The sequence below is a fragment of the Natrix helvetica genome, assembly GCF_964273705.1.
Source record: "Natrix helvetica genome assembly, chromosome: 2".
Classification (NCBI taxonomy): domain Eukaryota; kingdom Metazoa; phylum Chordata; class Lepidosauria; order Squamata; family Natricidae; genus Natrix; species Natrix helvetica.
In genome coordinates this window covers 228,083,877-228,103,830 of record NC_138552.1, presented here as the reverse complement: position 1 = coordinate 228,103,830, position 19,954 = coordinate 228,083,877, and the positions used below count along the sequence as shown (strand labels likewise).

At 41.9% G+C, this 19,954-nt stretch overlaps 1 protein-coding gene across 1 annotated transcript; it reads left to right on the top strand.

The window, feature by feature from the left end:
- The first annotated feature begins 1,372 nt into the window (after positions 1 to 1,372).
- On the top strand, positions 1,373 to 18,844 carry NLRC4 (NLR family CARD domain containing 4). The gene is made up of 8 exons (XM_081943446.1): positions 1,373 to 1,498; positions 3,147 to 3,549; positions 4,056 to 6,035; positions 8,203 to 8,295; positions 8,929 to 9,099; positions 10,152 to 10,244; positions 12,271 to 12,435; positions 18,179 to 18,844. The coding sequence occupies exons 2-8, from the start codon at positions 3,288 to 3,290 to the stop codon at positions 18,520 to 18,522; spliced, it is 3,108 nt and encodes a 1,035-aa protein (XP_081799572.1). The 5' UTR covers positions 1,373 to 1,498; positions 3,147 to 3,287; the 3' UTR covers positions 18,523 to 18,844.
- Positions 18,845 to 19,954: the final 1,110 nt, after the last annotated feature.

The window sequence follows — 19,954 nt, the reverse complement described above, 5'->3', positions numbered from 1 at the left end:
GCACATGAATTCAGAGTTTGTTCCCATCAAGTGTCCCTCCCCACAGTGTCTCCTAAAGTCTCAGTCCCCAGGTGTGCCTTGTGAAGGGGGGGGGCACTCTCCTCCCGAGCCATCAGGTTGGCCTGCGTTGTTCTTGCCTCCTCTTCACTCTCTGTGCTTGGGAATCAGGAGTGGGCAGTCCTTGCTCATTGCCTGAGCTCCATCGCTCCTCATTTCCACTGTCTGCCCCCTCGCCCCCATCAGTCATCTTGCCCCTGTTCTTTCCTGTTGGCAAGCCGTCCCAAGCCCATGGGATCCAGGGCTGCCTTGTCCAGCTCCTCCCCACATTCCTCTAATGCCAATGAGGCCACCTCCTCGACTTCTGTCAACCCCAGCTCTGGCTCATCCTCCTCCGCGGACTCAGGCTCCGACAGGGCCATGACACTATAGGTATAGAATGATGGACTGATTCATCAAATATTTTAGAATTATAGTTTCCACCACCTCTTCCCATTGGCTATTGATATTCTAATATGGCAATGGGGAGTGTGGCAATTGTCTAATTTTTACAAGACCATCATTTCCCCTACCTTCTAAATCTTTGGTATGAATCTAAATCTTTGGTATGAAAGTATTACAGCCTAATAAATAGCAGATGACTAACTTAGTACTTTCCAGAGGTATGACATTTCTTTAGGCTTCCCCTTGGAGGCCCTGGTCAATTGTGTAAGAAGATCTTATTGTTCTTATTAGGAGTCTTTTATCCAGGGATATGTATGAGTTGTTGATTTTTTTAGATTTCATCTTGCTTTTATTATTCTTGGCCCCTGTAGGTGTTTCCATTCCATCTTTAATATCCTGATCACAGATGTTTAATTTCTGAGTTCAGAATATTTAGTTATCTGGCTAATTTATATGTAGTGAAAAGTTCTACATTCTTTGGCCTGTATCAGTACATTCCAGCAACTAAAATGTAGCTCTATGAAAAATGTATTATCTTAACCTGCTTAAGTTAGGCCTTTGTGTTTCGTAACTATGGCTTTATGTACAGATCTGGAGGAATTTTAATTTTGTTTTAAAACATTTTTCACCGGTGCTCAGGAAAATGGTGTACAGGAAGATGCTGCAATGTTGTCACAGAGATGTCACAACTTTAATTCACTTTAAAAGAGAGGTTTGAAATTTCCTGGGCAAAGAATTGAGAACATTCCACCTGCTCAGGTTTATACTTCAGCTGAAATCATACCTAGAGCAAGCACCTGGCCCTGACCCAGGTTACACATGCACTTGCTTCCTTGCCAGATCATTTGTAATGAATGTTGTGGAAAGCTGTCTTTGAATGACAGCATTCCCTTCTGTAAGCACTACCCTTTCTTGCAACACCCCTCTTCTGAAAACCGGAAGTGTTGTTAGTATTCTGTGAGTTAAGTGAAACAAATGTCAAAGTTCGACAACTGGGCGTGAGAAGGAATTTACAACTGCTACAGATTGGTAACGTTTTCCCTAACAGAGAAAGCAGGTATGTTTCTTTTTTTTGCTTTATATACTTTGAACACTACAGGCATTGTTTTAGATTAGTATTATAGAACAACCGTAACAAGAGATGGGTATTCTTTGAGGATGATTTCTACTTACATTTGTGAAAGAAAGGAAGGAAGGAAGGAAGTAGGGTGGGGAACATGGACAGAGAGCATTTCTTTACTAGAAGCAGCTCCAGATCTAGCCACCAATCCTCTCCTCCAGCTCCAGCTCCCTCAGCTCCAGTTCAGGATTCCTGGGGCTCCTTTAAACAACTAAATTTTTCTTATGATCAAAATGCTTTTCCTTTTTTCTTTTTTTTTGGGGGGGGGGGGCGGGGAATGGGGGAAATGGGGTGGGGGAATCATGGCTACTCCTCCAGGGCCTTAATATATTTGGTGAAACCAAACTGTGCAAATGAACTTTGCAGGTAAAAGACAGCAATGAACAGTCTCTTTGGTGCCAGCTCTGTGTCATGCATACAGCTTTTATTCCTGTCCAGATCTCTTGACTGCCTATCAGTTAAGCCAACTGCAAGTGTAGAATTCAGAGATATTTTGATCAGTGGTGGGTTTTCATTTTTTTTACTACCAGTTCGCTCATGTGCTCGTGCATGCACAAAAGCATCCAGGTTGGTGGGTGGAGCCTCCCGCCGCCACCACTACCGATTCGCCCAATCCGGGCCGAACCGGGAGCAACCCACCTCTGATTTTGATGAAGAACACTGAAAATCTATGTTATTGTCTCGTGCCTAGTTAAAAAAATACAATATGTATTTGATAGCTTGCTGTTAATTAACCGAACTACACACTTGCTGCTTTAATCCTATGTTCTTGTCAAAAGGATCAAGTTGATTGTTAAGATTTTGTTATGTTCCCTGAGAAATGTTCATCATTGTAAAAGAGTTTAAGGAATTGGCCTTTCTTAATGACAGTCACATCACAAAATGAACCACATTGGAACATCTTGTACTACTGTTAGGAGATGGTTTTGGTGGATTCAACCTTTTTGACAGTTTGCTTTGGACTTCTGCATATCAGAAAGGGAAGTAAATATGATAGATATGGATATATTAATTCACCATTCACATTTCCCATCCTATATAGAAAACAAGGGATGTGGTGGTTCAGTGGCTAATACACTGAGCTTTTTGATCAGAAAGATTGCCAGTTCAGCAGTTTGAATCCCTAGCGCCGTGTAGCAGAATGAGCTCCCGTTACTTGTCTCAGCTTTTGCCAATTTAGCAGTTCGAAACCATGTAAAAATGCAAGTAGAAAAAATAGGTACCATCTTTGGTGGGAAGGTAACAGCGTTCTGTGCACCTTCTGCATTTAGTCATGCCAGCTACATGACCATGGAGACATCTTTGGACAGCACTGGCTCTTTGGCTTTGAAACAGAGATGAGCACCGCCCCCTAGAGTCGGGAACGACCTGCACATATGTGCGAGGGGAACCTTTACCTTTACCTATAGAAAACAAATGTCCTCATTTATCCAAGAAGATTCTATGCAGAATGTAAAACTTGGAAAATGATTTTTTTAAAAAAATAAAATTTTTATAATTAGCATCATCGCATGGTGCTATGATTCAGTCTGTGTGCATTTGTGAAATTCATGTTTTATTATTAAAATCTCTGCATTTCCTCTAGGATTACCAACCATTTCTGCTGCTGTATTTGAACCTTCAGAATAAGAGTCATGACCCGTAGTCAAACCAAGTTAGCATTCATTATTCAGAGCATAAGTAGAATTGATTAGATTCAGATTGGAAGAACCATCTGCTCTCAACAATGGATTTTTTAGAGAACAACCGTGAACAGCTTATTCAAAGAATGGAGATGGCAACCATCAAGAAAATTGTACACTGTCTTTTTGCAAAATCTGTTTTGTCACATGAAGAAAAAGATAGTATCCTTTGCCAAAAAGTAAGGCAGGATGCGTCAAGAAAATTGACATGCTCCATTTTGGAAAAAGGTAGTGAAGCCTGTGATATTTTGGTGAGATCACTGGAGAAAATAGATTTTTTCCTTTTTAAGAAACTACAGGGAAGCCGTAAGTAGATATCCAATTTATTTTTTATTAATTATTATCATATTCTTATAGTAAGTATCTTTATTAAGATTGCCATTTTTTCAAATTTAGTTGCTTTATTAAGTACAAATTAACCTTTATTATTTTGCCTAAGATAGAGATGGTGTCAGGAGAAAGTCATCCATTCAGACTTTTATGTAATATTAAAAATATAGAAACCAGTAGTTTTCAAGAATCTTGTACCACACCAGAGAAAGTTTTTGAAAGTTAGAACTAGCCCCTGAAGTGGGCTCTAAAAAGATCTGCACTTCAAAAATCTAGATAATTGCTAATCTGCAGCAAAACATGAAAGGGTTTCCCACTTATCAAGGTTTTTACAGCTCAGATTGGACAACAGCTCCAATTGAAATCTAGTATAAAATGTAGGTTGCCTCTATCAGATCTCATTTAATCTGCATTGTAATAGTATATCAATTAAATCATACTCTTCAGTAACATGGCATTCAGATCTTTCTATTTTGTTTTAGATACAGATGGGCAAGTTACACAACAAGATGTTGATTACTTAGCTCAGGATTTAAGTAACCTATATAGGAATCCGTCCTTTAAACGTTTTCATCCACTGGGCGAAGAAATTGATATCATCTTTGATTTGAAGAATACCTATACAGATATCTTGCTTTGGAAGAAAGATATCCATAATTTCCGCTTGGCGCAAATGACTTTAAATGCCCTTTTAGATGAACTTGAAAGTCCCTGTATCATAGAGGGGGAAGCTGGGAAAGGAAAAACGACTCTCCTCAAAAAGATTGCTTTACTCTGGGCTAATGAAGACCATCCTTCTCTGATGAGGTTTCAGCTTGTCTTCTTCATCAGCCTGAGTGGGGTAGAAGCAGGCCTATATGAGACCATATGCGAACAACTTCTTAAGAAGAACTATAGAATATGTAAAGAAGACTTTATGGAGATATTAGAATTGCTAGCAGAAAAAGTCCTTTTCCTTTTAGATGGGTATGATGAATTCAAGTCCCAGAGCTGCCCAGAAATTGAAGCACTGATAAAAGAAAGTCATAAATCCAAGAACACAGTTATTGTTACTACAAGGACCGAGTCAATTCGAAGACTGAGGCTGTTTGGGTCACTGATTGCTGAGACAGGCGATCTAACCGTGGAAAGTGCAAAAACGCTAGTTAAAAATGTTTTGAAAGAAGCCACATTGGCTGAGGGCCTGCTGTCTCAATTGGAGAGTTTAGAGTCCACTTTTCAGAATTCAGGGACTCAGCTGGAGAACCTTATGAGGACCCCATTATTTGTGATTATTGCTTGTGCCATTCAAATGGGAGAATCCGCTTTTACTCCACATACACAAACCACTCTGTTCTCCACCTTATACAATTTGTTAGTAGGGAAAAACAAGCACAAGATCAGTGGGACAAGTGACAAACATTTTCGGCTTAGCCTAATTCACTGTGGAAATTTGGCTTTGGATGGAATCTTTGAGCAAAAATTTGTTTTTCATCCCGAGGATTTTTCCAGTGTGAAAGAACAAGTGCTGTTATCTGTGGGCCTTATGCACAAATACACAGCTCAGAGACTAAAAGAAGCATATACATTTTTTCATAAATCTTTCCAAGAATATATTGCAGGTAGAAGACTTTCCAGGCTATTGAGATCCAATAGGGATGAGGAAGTAACCAGAGGATTCAATTATCTCCAAAGAATTAGGAGTTTTTCGGATATAATTACTACTTATCACAGTTTACTTTTGTATACCTGTGGATCATCTTCTGAAGCCACCCAAAAAATTGTCAGTCATTTATCAGCCATTCATCAGAAGGGTAGTCTTTTGGGATTGCCTTTTGCTCATGATCTATTTCCAGAAGAACCCCCAAAATATGAACAAATTGCTGAAGAAGAAGAAAGCTTAATAGCAACTCGGGAAAATTCATTTGTGGAGTGTGTTATTAGATTCCTTTATGAAAGTATCTCTGAAACAACAGTAAAGAAGGAGTTTGAGGAATTTTTCCATGATAAAAAATTGTACATCAATACCCGGAGGATTCCTACCTATGTCTCTGGGTTTTTTGACTACTTTTCTAATTGTGTAAGTATGTTAGAAGTCATCAAATTAGACTTTTTTGGTACATCATCAGCTACAAGGACAGCATGGAAAACTGTCATCCCCGAAAAGGCGGTGTCCTTATTCTTCAACTGGGATCGAAAGCTCAGAGGTTTAGAAATTACCTTAAAAGATTTCAATCAATTAGAGAAAGGTGATATTAAGTATCTGGAAAAAATATGTTGCTCTGCCTCAAGTCTGAGACTGATTATCAACAAATGTCCTGGCCTCACAGGAAAGTTGAGGGAAGTCCTCAATAGCTGTACAAATCTGCAGGATCTTACTGTAGAGTCCACACCTCTTAGCATGGAAGATGAGCAACAGATAACAGAAATGATGGTACTGAAAACTATAAAGGTAAAAGACCTGCAGAGTGAAAACCAGCATGGTATGTGAACAATAATATTGATAAATAACATGTTTACTGTGATTCAGATACTGTATATTGCGTAGGGAGTTTCCAGACCCCCATGAAAAAGGCCCCTTTATACACTCTTGTATTTCTGTTCCATGGGCTAATGTGGAGTATACCCAACTATATCAATAAGATCTCTATTAATGTCATCATCCCTAATCTCTGTTCTGGATTATAGCACTATCTAACTTTACTTGAATTGGCAGAAAGCTATATCAACATGAAATTTGCAATTCCTATCACCTATTTCCTATCCTTCACCTTCATAATGCATTGTTTCTCAATCATCTTAAAACAAAACAGTTAGAACATAGAATAATACAGTTGGAAGGGACCTCAGAGGTCTCCTAGTCCAGTGGTCAGCAAGCCGCGGCTCGCGAGCCACATGTGGCTCTTTACACATTTTAATGTGGCTCTTCTGTGTGCCGGGCGCCCGCTCCCCTCCCTCCTCTCAGGCACTTCAAAACAAGCGCCCCTTTCCCTTTTTTCTTTTTGACCCACAATGATTAGGGAGGATCCTGAAGTCGGGCGGGGACGAGAAGCGAGGAGGCAGAAAAAGAAACGGAGGCTAAGGAGCTTCCCCCCACCCCCTCCCAGCAAAAATCTAACTGGGGAGCCGGGCGGGCAGTAGCAAATTAGCCGATCACGCCGCGTGGGCAGTAGCAAATTAACCGATCATGCGGCGTGATCGGCTAATTTGCTACTGCCCGCCTGGCTCCCCGGTTAGATTTTTGCTGGGAGGGGGCGGGGGGAAGCTCCTTAGCCTCCGTTTCTTTTTCTCCCTTCTCGCTTCTTGGGGCTCCACCAATGGGGGAGCAAGGCCCGCCCAGCGCCAGGCTTTGGGCTAACACAGAGGTCTGCAAAGTTGGCTGTTTTAAGACTGGTGGACTTCAATTCTCAGAATTCTGGGAGTTGAAGTCCACCAGTCTTAAGAGCCAATTTTGCAGATCCCTGGGCTAATATGATTGATGCCCTTGGTGGACTTCAATTCTCAGAATTCTGGGAGTTGAAGTCCACAAGTCTTCAAGCTGTCAGGTTTGAAGACCCCTTGGGTTTTTTTTCCTAAAGGGTTAGGGATGCAAGGATCTTGTAACTTGACAGCTTTAAGACTTGCGTGCTTCAAATGCCAGAGTTTATTGAAACTAAAAACAGTGTACCATCCTATGTATTTTCGGTTTTAAAAATGTGGCTCTCAAAATAAATTTCAATCGTGGTTTTGGCGAGATTTGGCTCAGTTGAAAAAAAAGGTTGCCCACCACTGTCCTAGTCCATCTCCCTTCTCGAGCAGGAGATCCCATACCATTTCAGATGAATAGTTGTCCAGTCTCTTTTTGAAAGCCTTCACTGATGGAGCATCTACAACTTCTGAAGGCAAGCTATTCCATTGGTTGATTGCTCTCACCATTAGGAAATGTCTCCTTAGTTCTAAATTGCTTCTTTCCTTGGTTAGTTTCCAACCCTTGTTTCTTGTCTTGCCCTTTGGTGCTTTGGAAAATAGTTTGACCCTCTCGGAAAAGTAAGATAAAGCCTGACCAATTTTGACTGATGCTACCCTGATGTTGAGCAATGTTTAAGGAAGAAAGAAAACATGCATACTTACTCAAAATCTCCTCCTTTTATTTTCTTCTGCATATATTACAGAGGTGGTATACAGCAGGTTCTGACCAGTTCTGGAGAACTGGTAGTGGAAATTCTGTGTAGTTTGGAGAACCGGTAAATACCACCTCTGACTGGCCCTGCCCCCATCTATTCTCTGCCTCCTGAGTCCCAGCTGATCAGGAGGAAATGGGGATTTTGCAGTAACCTTCTTCTGGAGTGGGGAAGGAATGGTGATTTTACAGTATCCTTTCCCTTCCCACCAGGTTATGCCCACCAAGCCACTCCCACAGAACCAGTAGTAAAAAAAATTGAATCCCACCACTGATATATTACTCTCAAGTTTGTTGAAGGTATGTAAAGGGGAGAGAAATATTTGGATGTAGGATGGACAATAGAGAAGATATGAAGATAGGGTGGAAGAAAGGCTCTTTTTTGTCTCAGATGAATATTATTGGTGTCCATTTCTCTGCCAGTTCATCCATCCAACTCCATCCATCCTTATATCATTATGAGTTTTTTAAACCAGATGTTCTTTTCTTAGGGGGCCTTCTTGATGGAATATCTATCCTTGCTAATGTGGAAAAAATTATATTTGATAATGTCAAGATGAACGAGGACACTGCTGACAAATTAGGTAACTTTAGTAAATGAACCCAGAAAGTATCCTATAGACTTCAGTTGAAATGTATTTAAATGTATGTTTAACAATATTTATATATTCTATCCCTCCATTTGTTTTTTTTCTTCCTTCATTTTATCCTGTTGTTAGATTGCATGTTTTAATTTTAAATATTAAATTTAGTATAAATAAGAAGCTGAATATTTTACCATGTATGTAACTAGTCAAATATTTTTAATCTGCCCTGAAAAAATAGTGTAAAGCATCCCGAGTGATACCCTGCATGTTCCTCCTGGTTAGCAGGGTATGGGGAGCATATACTGGATTGGTTTGCAAGTTAGTCCTTAAATTAGATATCCCATTTGCTTAGAAATGCACGTTTGAGATAAAATTGGATAGCGGTTGTCCTTGAATTATACTAGCAAAATGTTCACCATATAGAACAATACTATTTAATAATGAAAAAGGAATTCTGCATATGGCACAAGCATTGTTTTGTACCACATGTTTGCCCATTTCTTTTGCTTTTCTGCACTTTGCAGAATGTTGCTTATTTCAAAAGGGAATACCGTGGTGTTATAGATATACGTACAAGTTGTAATAGAAATCAACTGTAACCAGTTTTTTCCCCCCTCAATTTGTTTATAGCTGAAGGCTTGAAGAATTTGAAAAAGTTGAATTCATTGCAATTGAAAGAGCTTACAAATGTTGGAGATGGAATGATAAGTATAGTAAAATCAATATCCTTAAATCTTCAAGAATTAGAAGAAATTTATTTGGTTAACTGCTGCATTTCTGCAACTGCTGTAGAAATTCTCGGTAACAGCAATATTTTGGTTATTTGAATTCACTTATTCTGTGTATAGGTTATCCAATAATAATAGCATTCTTGGAGATATACCAAACTTCTAAAACAGATGACATTTTGAATAGTATTGCTTACAATTCTAGAACAGATTCCCTCTACCCCAAACTGTTAACCGTCTTGTCGGTTGCAAATTTTGAGAAAGGATAATAGGTTGAGGGAATACACACTGTAGAACAAAAACAGTATTTCAAAACTGAATAACCTTATAATTATTATGCAGTTCAGACTGTTTATCCTACTCTAGGACACCGGTGGCAGCTGTTAGGGGTGCCCGACACCAAGGTCATATCAATTGCTATTGGATCCTGTATGGTGGAAATGCCACCTGAGCTTGCTGCTTTTCAAAACATATTCAGCTCTTGAACTCTGACTTTTCCCAATCTATAAATCAGCCTTCTTCAACCTGGCATCCTCAGTAATATGTGTTGAAATTACTGCTCTCGGGCTTTTTAACCAAGGTGACCAATTGAAAATGCTTCCTTTTTCTGGGGCCCTCCAGGTGCTGCTAAACTGTAACTTTCAGGTTCCTTTTAACAATAGCTTTGTTGAGCAGGGTTTCTGGGAATTAAAACTTCAGCAACATGTGGAAAGCCAAAAATCCCAGTCCTCTTTTAGCTAAACCTTCTGTCTGTGAACTACCAGTTCAAGACATAGTTTCTCAAAAGGGTGGTTCTAAATCATGTCTTGTTACTGTATGTCATTCAGACATTTATCTCTGTTTTCATCTTCAGTCTTTCTTCCTCTAAACCTTCCAGAATCAGACCTTTTCCTTTAACCATTTGTATTTAATTTAATTTAATTTAATTCTATTAGACTCTGAGCAGATAGTGAAATCCAGAAAACCATTAAATATACGTGTATAATTTGATTTCCGTTATTGATGATATTATTATTATTAGCAATTTATCACAGGGATCTTTTTAATGAAGCACAGATTAATGGTTTCATTTCATACTCTTTCCCTGCCTGTAAGTTAATTCTCTGTGTGCTTCTTATTTTATAGTTCAGAATATTGGCAATTTACCCAAACTTTCTGCACTTGATTTATCCAACAATTTTTTGGGAAATGGAGGAAAAGAAGCTCTTTGTCAATTAGGTAAGAAAGATCATTTTATCTCAGGAAAATGGGGAGTTTGGTGTCTTGCTCAATAGAGGAGCCATGTTGATGCAGTGGTTGGAATGCGATATTGCAGGTTAACTCTGCCCACAGCCAGGAGTTTGATCCTGACCATCTGAAGATTGATTCAGCCTTGGATCCTTCCGAGCTCAGTAAAATGAGAACCCAGATTGTTGGGGGCAATATGCTGATTCTGTAAACCACTTAGAGAGGGCTGTAAAGCACCGTGAAGCGGTGTATAAATCTGGGTGCTATTGCTATGTTCTAACAAATCTCAATCTTAATTTGGGCCTTGGATTGAAAAGAAAAATAGACAAGAATGGAAAATATACGTACTTCAAGGCTGAATTGTCAGATTCTTGGTATTCTCTGAGCTGGTTTTTCTTCCTGTGGACATACTTCATAAGTGGTCAGTAGATGGGGCATTCATACGTTCACTAACATACCTATTGTCCTTGTCATTGTATTTTTATTCTCTCATTCTTGCTCTCGTTTTTGTTTAACTAATTTCAATAAAAAATAAAATAATATAAATAAATTTCATTACCAGCTAGTACAATCATCAGCATATAGATGAGTGAAGTTTGCCGGCTGCTTTTTTATATGATAGCATGAATTACCTAACAATACAAACCTAAAACAGTATTAAGGATTCTATAATATTGAATACAATTTTATAAAATAAATTTATTTTATTTTATTGTCATGAGATGTACATACATACTACATACACACGTACGTATGTATGTATGTATTTGTGTTACAACCCTGGTATCCCCAGGTTGTAACACAAATACATACCTATTTCCCTGGCTCAACTGATAAGGAAGAGAGCCCGTGGCTTAGTGGCTAAAACTCCTGCCTAAGATATATACAGTCCGGGTTCAAATCCCAGTAAGGGTATGGCTAGCTGATGAGAGCTAATTAGCTCGAAATAGATCTATACTAGTCTCCCTTTATTTATTTATCAGTACAAATATAACACAAATATAAAAAGGCAACATTAAAAATAAAAATATGGTTTTCTGCCTGCATGGTCTTCTGTGATAAGCCGAAGGACAGAAAGAGGGAGTAGTGACCTTCCTCCCATATTTAGTCATACCAGGGGTTGTAACACAAATACATACCTATTTCCCTGGCTCAACTGATAAGGAAGAGAGCCCGTGGCTTAGTGGCTAAAACTCCTGCCTAAGATATATACAGCCCGGGTTCAAATCCCAGTAAGGGTATGGCTAGCTGATGAGAGCTAATTAGCTCGAAATAGATCTATATTTATTTATCAGTACAAATATAACACACACACACACACACACACACACACACACACACACACACACATATATATATATATATATATATATATATATATATATATATATATATATATAATAGAATATAATTAGAATTAGAATTAGAATATTATTTATTATATATTATTATATGCAAATAAATTCTATACAATAAAGTTCTATAGTATTCAATAAATAAATCCTAAAAACAAATATCCTACTTTAAAGTCCTCTTTTAAAATGCCAACTAGCAGGCCATTTTCTATAAAGTAATTCAACAGAAGGCATTTCAGAGATGGGGTAATGATAGGGAAGGCTTGATCAAGAATTACAGACAAACAAGACTAGAACAAATTTTGTGAGCTAAATGGTCTGGTGAAAAATCATATTATAGGGATGTGGGAGCTCTTTTCAGCAAAAAATGGGAATACAATCATGATTCATACGTTGAACTGGTGATTTCTTTGAAATACAGCATATTATCTATCTGCATTGTTTATGACTTTTCAATATTTATTTGCAGACTATCTTTTAATTAATGCCATAGTAGATGGCAGCTTCTAGTTGAATTTGCTGATTCCTGTAACGTTAAACTGATTTGGTTAATCACCAGATTGGTTGCAAGCTACATTGGGAGATTGAAAAGCATCCTGAAAAAAGACAGAAGGAAAACAAAACAGTAATCAGAACTAAAGGTGAATTTATCTTTTCTTTAGTTGAAAGCTTAAATGTCCTACCAAAGATGAAAATTCTGATGTTCCCTTGGGTGGATGAAGCAAATGTTTGCCTTGTTAAGTTAGAAGAGTTAAAGAGAATGCCACAGTTGATCAAACTTGGGCTAAAGAAATGGAGAACTACCAACTCTGAGGCCAGAACTCTCAGTAAGTATATTTTGCAGTATTAAAAGAGGGTCATGAAAACAAGAGTGAAGGACTCACATATGGTGGAATACTCAGTCAAAGCAATAGCTCTGATCCAAAAGGCTATTGCAAGAGTTATTTATAGCCACCTCACTGCCATGACTCTGGGTGACTTATAAAGTTAAAAATAAAAAATAAAATAATTCAATCACAATAAAAAAATAATGGCAAAATCATTTTTAAAAACCCTCTTAAAATAATGAAAACATTGAAACAATCTGTGGGAGAGCACCATTCATTTTCTTGAAAGCACAACCATTTATCAGGTTCTTCGTATCACCAGATCCCAAACCAGATGACAAAGCCATGTTTTCAAACTCCTCTAGATAGCCAACAGGATCAGGGCTGATCTCCCCTCAGAAGGGATGATGTCCTCAAGGATGGTTGCTGCACAGAACGGGGTCTCTTCCTGGCTCCTGTCCAATGACATTCCTTTGTACACAAAATTACACCATGTCATTTCTGCCAGGTCTGATGGACAGATAGATTTGATTGAGGCAGTCCCTCAAATACCTCAGCTGACTTTTGCAGATGTTCTGCATGTTTGTGTATATAGAAATATGACCTAAAACAAAAATACACTCAAAAGATTAATGTTCATACCTGGTACATGGAAAAAACAGAACACTGTTTCAGCATTTAGCAATATAATAATAGGCCTCCTTGGGACACAATCTAAACCAGGGGTCCCCAATCTCCGGAACGTGGCCCACTACCAGGCCTTGAACTGTTTTGAACCAGGGGATGGAAGTGGCGGATGAGCGCATGTGCATCTCCACTTGCATGAGCAATGGGTCAGCACATGCGTTCACGCTACATTTGCACGAGTGACAAGCATGCATGCCCACCACTCACACAAATGGAGCTGCACATACATGCTTGTCCACCGTTCATGCATAGCCATCCACTCTCCCCCCACCCCCAGCCGATCTGCAAAGCTGGAAAGGTTGGGGAACTCTGGTCTAACCTATAACAGCACTATCTGGATTGCTACATGATTCATAATTCTATGAAAAACCCACTGGTTTTCAACTATTAACTTTTATATCATCTGCACCCCTACCTTATCGGGATGGTCAACAACCTACCAATTTACTCGAGGACAGACCTGTTTCGCCTGCGGGAGGCCCCTCTCTCGCAGGTATGGCCCTTGGCTCTCTCAAGGGCCAGCCTTGATGACGGGTTCGTGAACCCCGAGAGGTGGAAGAAGAGGAAGCTGAGGGGCTTTTTAGTAAAATGTTTTATACTGTTTTTAGGGGGTCCCAGGGTGGGGGGGAGGGTTAATCAGACCGGGAGGACGGCCAGAGCCGGACAGACGGGTGAGTCCAGGAAGGACGGGGATGCGGTGGAGGGGGGGAATATAAAGGTCACGATAGCAGAGGGTTGTCCTATTACAACGGTCGCGGGGAGGAGGGGATGCGAGGACAGGATAAGATCCCAAGGTCGGTTGGGAGACCGTGGCTGCTGGTTACGCCCGGTCGCTTGTACCAACCCCTGCAGCCTAGGTGGACAGGTGCTACAGAGCCAGGGCCTGCGGCTGATGCTTTGCAACGCAAGGTCTGTCATCAACAAGGCCCCCCTCATTAATGAGTTGATCTCAGAGGGGGAGCTAGACCTTGCAGGGATAACGGAGACCTGGTTGGGCCACGAAGGTGGTTTACCCCTCGTGGAAATGTGCCCACCGGGTTTTCGAGCATTCCATCAGCCTCGGGCCCTGGGTAAGGGTGGTGGGGTGGCGGTGGTTATGCGGGAATGTTTAGAGCCGAGGGAGTTCACTGTTCCTCAGATACCCGGGTGTGAGTCCCTTGGTGTGAGTTGGGGCCCAGGGAGGCAGTGGGGCTTGCTGATTGTATACTTGGCTCCTCGCTATGCATCAGCAGCCCTGCCCGAGCTCCTCGAGCTAATCTCAGCGACGGCAGTTGAGACTCCCAGACTTCTGGTCATGGGGGACTTCAACTTGCCGTCAACGGGAGCGGCTTCCGAGGTGGCTCGGGAGTTCATGGCTTCCATGACGGCCATGGACCTGACCCAATTAGTGCAGGGCCCCACTCACGAAGGGGGCCACACACTGGACCTCATTTTTGTATCTGAACAGTGGACGAGTGATCTGGGAATAGGGGATTTAGTTATCACGCCCCTGTCATGGTCAGACCACTCATCCCTCCGGCTGGACTTCCCTGGCGCTATCCCCCACCGCGAGGAGGCGGAACCAGACTCTATAAACTGGTACCGCCCCAGGCACCTGATGGAATCTGATAGATTCCTGACGGAGCTTGGGCCAATACCTGTAGCCTTGTCCCGCTCCCGTTCCGAGGACCTAGTGACTGCCTGGAATAGGGTGACGACTGGGGCCTTGGACCGGGTTGCGCCGTTGCGACCTCTCCTGCGGCATCGACCCACCCGGGCTCCTTGGTTCACTGAGGAGCTCAGGGTGATGAAGCGCCACAGGAGACGTCTAGAGAGCAGGTGGAGATCCTCGCGCTCCGAATCTGACCGAACACAGGTAAGAGCCTATTTGCGGACTTACCTTGTGGCAATAAGAGCGGCCAAACGTAGACATTGTGCTGCTCTTATTGCGTCCGCGGATAACCGCCCTGCCGCCCTGTTTAGGGTGACTCGCTCCCTCTTATCGCAGGGGGCGCGGGAGACACCCTTACAGGGTAGAGCAGAGGAGTTTGGGGAATATCTTCAGGACAAAATCGATCAGATCCGGAGCGGGTGGACCTCCGTCAGTGGACCAGACGAGCCGCCAACAGCGAGTCTTGAGGGACCATTCTGGGAGGAGTTTGACTCTGTTGCCCCCGAGGATTTGGACAGGCTGCGTGGACGGCTGCGACCCACCACTTGTTCAACGGACCCGTGCCCCTCCTGGCTGGTACTGGCAGCCTGGGAGGTGACACGAGGCTGGCTCCTGGGCCTGGTGAGCGCCTCACTGAGTGAGGGATACTTACCAACCGCCTTGAAAGAGGCGGTGGTGAGACCCTTGCTCAAGAGGCCTGCGCTCGACCCAATGGAGCTAGCTAACTATCGTCCAGTCTCCAACCTCCCCTTTCTGGCGAAGGTTGTCGAGAATGTGGTGGCGCAGCAGCTCCCACGACACCTAGACGAATCCGACTATCTAGACCCACGCCAGTCCGGCTTCCGACCCGGGCACAGCACTGAGACAGCCTTGGTCGCGTTGGTCGATGATCTCTGGAGGGCCAGAGATAGGGGTTGCTCCTCTATCCTGGTCCTATTAGACCTCTCGGCGGCTTTTGATACCATCGACCATGGTATCCTATTGCGCCGGTTGGAGGGGATGGGAGTCGGAGGCACCGTTTTGCGGTGGTTCGGCTCCTACCTCTCCGACCGGAAGCAATGTGTGTTGACAGGGGGGCAGAGATCGTCCCTGAGGCCACTCACTTGTGGGGTGCCACAGGGGTCGGTCCTCTCGCCTCTCCTGTTCAACGCATATGTGAAGCCGCTGGGTGAGATCATCCGTGGTTTTGGGGTTGAGTACCATCTTTACGCTGATGATACTCAGCTGTATATTTCAACCCCAAACCACCCCAACGAGGCTGTCGAAGTGATGTCCCGGTGTTTGGAAGCCGTCGGGGTCTGGATGGGGGACAACAGACTTAAACTCAACCCCTCCAAGACCGAGTGGCTGTGGTTACCGGCGCCTCGGTTCAGCCAGCTGACTCCATCGCTGGCCATAGGGGGCGAACAATTGTCCCCTGTGGAGCGGGCGCGCAATTTGGGCGTCCTCCTTGATGCCCGGCTGTCAATGGAGGACCATGTGGCAGCCGTGGCAAGGGGGGCGTTCCACCAGGTTCGCCTGGTGCGCCAATTGCGCCCCCTACTGGACCGGAGTGCCCTGCGCACGGTCACTCATGCGCTGGTGACGTCTCGCCTGGACTACTGCAATGCTCTCTACATGGGGCTTCCCTTGGGACGCGTCCGGAGACTGCAGCTAGTTCAGAACGCAGCCGCGCGGGTTATTATGGGAAGTACACGTTACTCCCACGTAACACCTCTCCTGCGCGAGCTGCACTGGCTACCTGTGGCCTTTCGGGTGCGTTTCAAGGTATTGATCACCATCTTTAAAGCGCTCCATGGCAGTGGACCTAGTTACCTGCAGGATCGCATCCTACCACACACGTCCCTGCGACCTATCCGCTCACACAGAGAGGGGCTCCTCCTGGTGCCGTCTGCTAGTCAATGCCAGCGGGCGACACCTAGGAGTAGATCCTTCTCTGTGATGGGCCCAACCCTCTGGAATGACCTCCCCCCTGACATTCGAACTACCACCGACCTCCGTTCCTTCCGGCAAAAGTTAAAGACTCACCTATTTCAATCAGCTGGCCTGGCACTTTCTTAGTTCTACCTCCCGGGGATTTATTCATTTTAATTGGGTTTGGGGTTTTATAAAGTTTTTAATACACTATATACTATATTTAATATTTATTATTCTATGTACAGTCTTGCAACCTCCTCCACCTACGTATTTAATTATTTAACTGTTTTGTATGTATTTTATAACGTATTTTAGTGACTGTACACCGCCCCGAGTCCCTTTCGGGAGAGGGGGCGGTCTATAAATATGAATAATAATAATAATAATAATAATAATAATAATAATAATAATAATAATAATAATATGAAACCTCTTTAGAAGCATCTTGGAAGAAAGCTATCTGTTGCTTTTACACTTTAGGTTTTCTAAAAGTCTGGCTATATTAGAAGTCCATATACCGTATATTGGCAGTAATGTTAGCACCACATGATCTTCTGATCACAGGCAGTTGGGTATAGATGGAGAGTTAAGTGTTTATTTTGTGTCCCTTCTTTATCTGTCACTGTCTGTTTTTGCCTCAGAGATCTCAGGTCACTTCCCTCTGTTTTCTTCTGCAGGCACATGTGGAAACATGCTTTTTGACTCTTCTCCTGGCAGGAATTATTATTTTAATTTATATAGCCACTGTCTTGCCGTAGCAGCCCTAGAGGTCCAACAGCATATTAGAAAAATACACCACCACCCCCAATAAAGCTTTATGTTAGACATCTAATTTTTTTTAAAAAAAACCATTCTACAGTAACTCATAACAAAAACTTCCTGTAGTTAGATACATTTTGCCTATCCCTAAACAGTTCCAGTAAATAAATCTCCCCTCTCTTATGGATATACAACATGCTTGCCAAATCCTTGATGAGGTCAGATTCTTGCTCTTCAGAATACTCATATAGGATCCTCCAAATTTATTTGATTTTGAAATGTAAAGCCTTCTCTTTATATTCTCCTCGATATTAAGATTCATGGTGGGCCATTTTTGAACATTCGTTTTGCTCTGTATGGAGAACTTAGGCAGGCAGAAACTGAGGCAAGGCAGGTTGCAGTAACAAACAACCTTTATTGTAACAGCTAACAGTGCAAAGTGCAAGGCAACTCCCGAACTGGCAGCAACAATGTTGGCGGTCTGACAGCTCTCTATATAGTAGCTGTCATATGGCTAAACCAATCAGAAGGTTGCGTCTTCCCGTTGAAAGGCTGCTCGCATCTTAGCCAATCAGGGGAGTCCTGCAGCCGGCAATGCTTTTGACAGCATCGTAAGTCCGAGGATTTAACACATTTATATACACATGATTAAGTCTCCACACAATTACATTTTCTGTATAATATGAGAAACAAGAAATTACTGAATGTAATTCGAACCTATTTCCCTAGGTACCCTTTTTGCAAAAGCATCTTTGGCAGACCTCCAGCATCTGGACATGGCAGAGACTTGCCTGACAAGTGAGGGGTGGCTCACTATCTTGAAGGCATTAACTCATCTCAAGAAGTTGACATTTCTAGACTTCAGCCAAGAACAAGGCTTCTCACCCTCTGCCCTGTTAGTCTTGACACTGGCCCGCCTAATAAACCAGTTGGTTTCTTTACAAGAGATTGATCTGACTGGCTGGCAGTTTGATACACATGAGCTGCAAGAAATTAACAAAGCAAAGGAAAGTCATAGGAATGATTTGCAAGTAATAGTTTCTTCAATCAAGCCACTTCTGGATGTAATTTGATCATTCCCAGAGTCCTAATGAAGTGCACTTCTATGTATCTGGATCTTAATATGAAGAACCTACAGATGGGAAAGACTTATAAATGAGGGGCAAAAAACATCCCAGAATATGCACTTGAAATCAGGAAAAAAATATGAAATATTTCAAAAAAGCACAAGCAAGCTTTTAAAAAAATGTGGAAGGAAAGCTGGTGTTATACAAGTTCTCTTTATCTGGATTTTAATATACCATATTGTTTTTTTTAATAATAAGAGTGAATCTATTTTGAAAGACAAATCTAATGCTGTCAGTATAAACAAGATTACAGTATGTCTGCACATTTTCCTTTGGTGTTTTGATGCTTTAATTTCCCCCTCTTTTATATGATGCAAAAACCAAGAAAGATTATTTTAAAGGTTATTCTGCAATGAAAACCATCCAAACATTTTATTCCCTCTTATGACTATTGTACCTCTTAAAAGAAAGATAACATCACAATGGAAACAGGTAACCAAAGCCTCTGATCTCATCCCTTAGGATGTCTTAGCAAATTTTGAACTGATGTGTAATCAGCCATGTATAGATAAAAATGAGAGACCAGATAAAGAAAGAAAGCTCATTTTTCTTCCCCCAGTCTCCGCCACCTGCATCATTTCATTATCATCAGCAGGTTTTTTTTTTGAATAAGCGTGTGGCTAGGACAGCTTTTGACCTCCATTTAACCACCATATTTATTATCTGAAGAATGCTTTTACTGAGCTGAAGGTTAGATAATGCTAAATTAGGAAGCCTAAAATATGTGTACTAGTAGGAAATGCATCAAGAAATACACTTTAGAGAGGACCGCTTGCAAATCATCACTTCCAGGTGCTGCTTCATCATTCCTAAGATGAGTGACTTTATAGAGTAGCTTACCACCTTACTAGCAACTGTATGGTGTCCCTCTGAGACTTTTTGGTACATTGTGTTGTGTGATGGCTATGGCCGCTACCTATACAGACAACCAGCTGAGCACATAAAGTTAATCTAAATATTCCTGCAGAGTGCATAAGGCAGACAGTCAATGGCTGGATAGCCAGAGAGTCAGATGGGTCAACGTTGACACCCAAAGTGTTATTTTGGAGGAAGCTACAGTGTAGGTGACATTGATGGAAGAAAAGTGGGTTCTTCTCTGATCTCAAGTGGAAGCTCTCCTGAGTCAATCAGCCACAGGGTGTTCTTAGACTGCCATGGCACATCTGCAACTGTAATTGCATTGGCTACGTGAATGGGAGTTTTTCTTCTGTTGCTTAATTGTAGCAGATTTGGAAGAAGCTTTCACAAGATTTAAGGATATGTGGAACTTCCCTGTTAAAGATCAACTCTCCAATGAAAATCTCTTTCCTTACTCTTAGGTTCAAATAAAAATACAATACATTCCGATTTGGCAGCAAGCTAGGTAATCAATAGTATC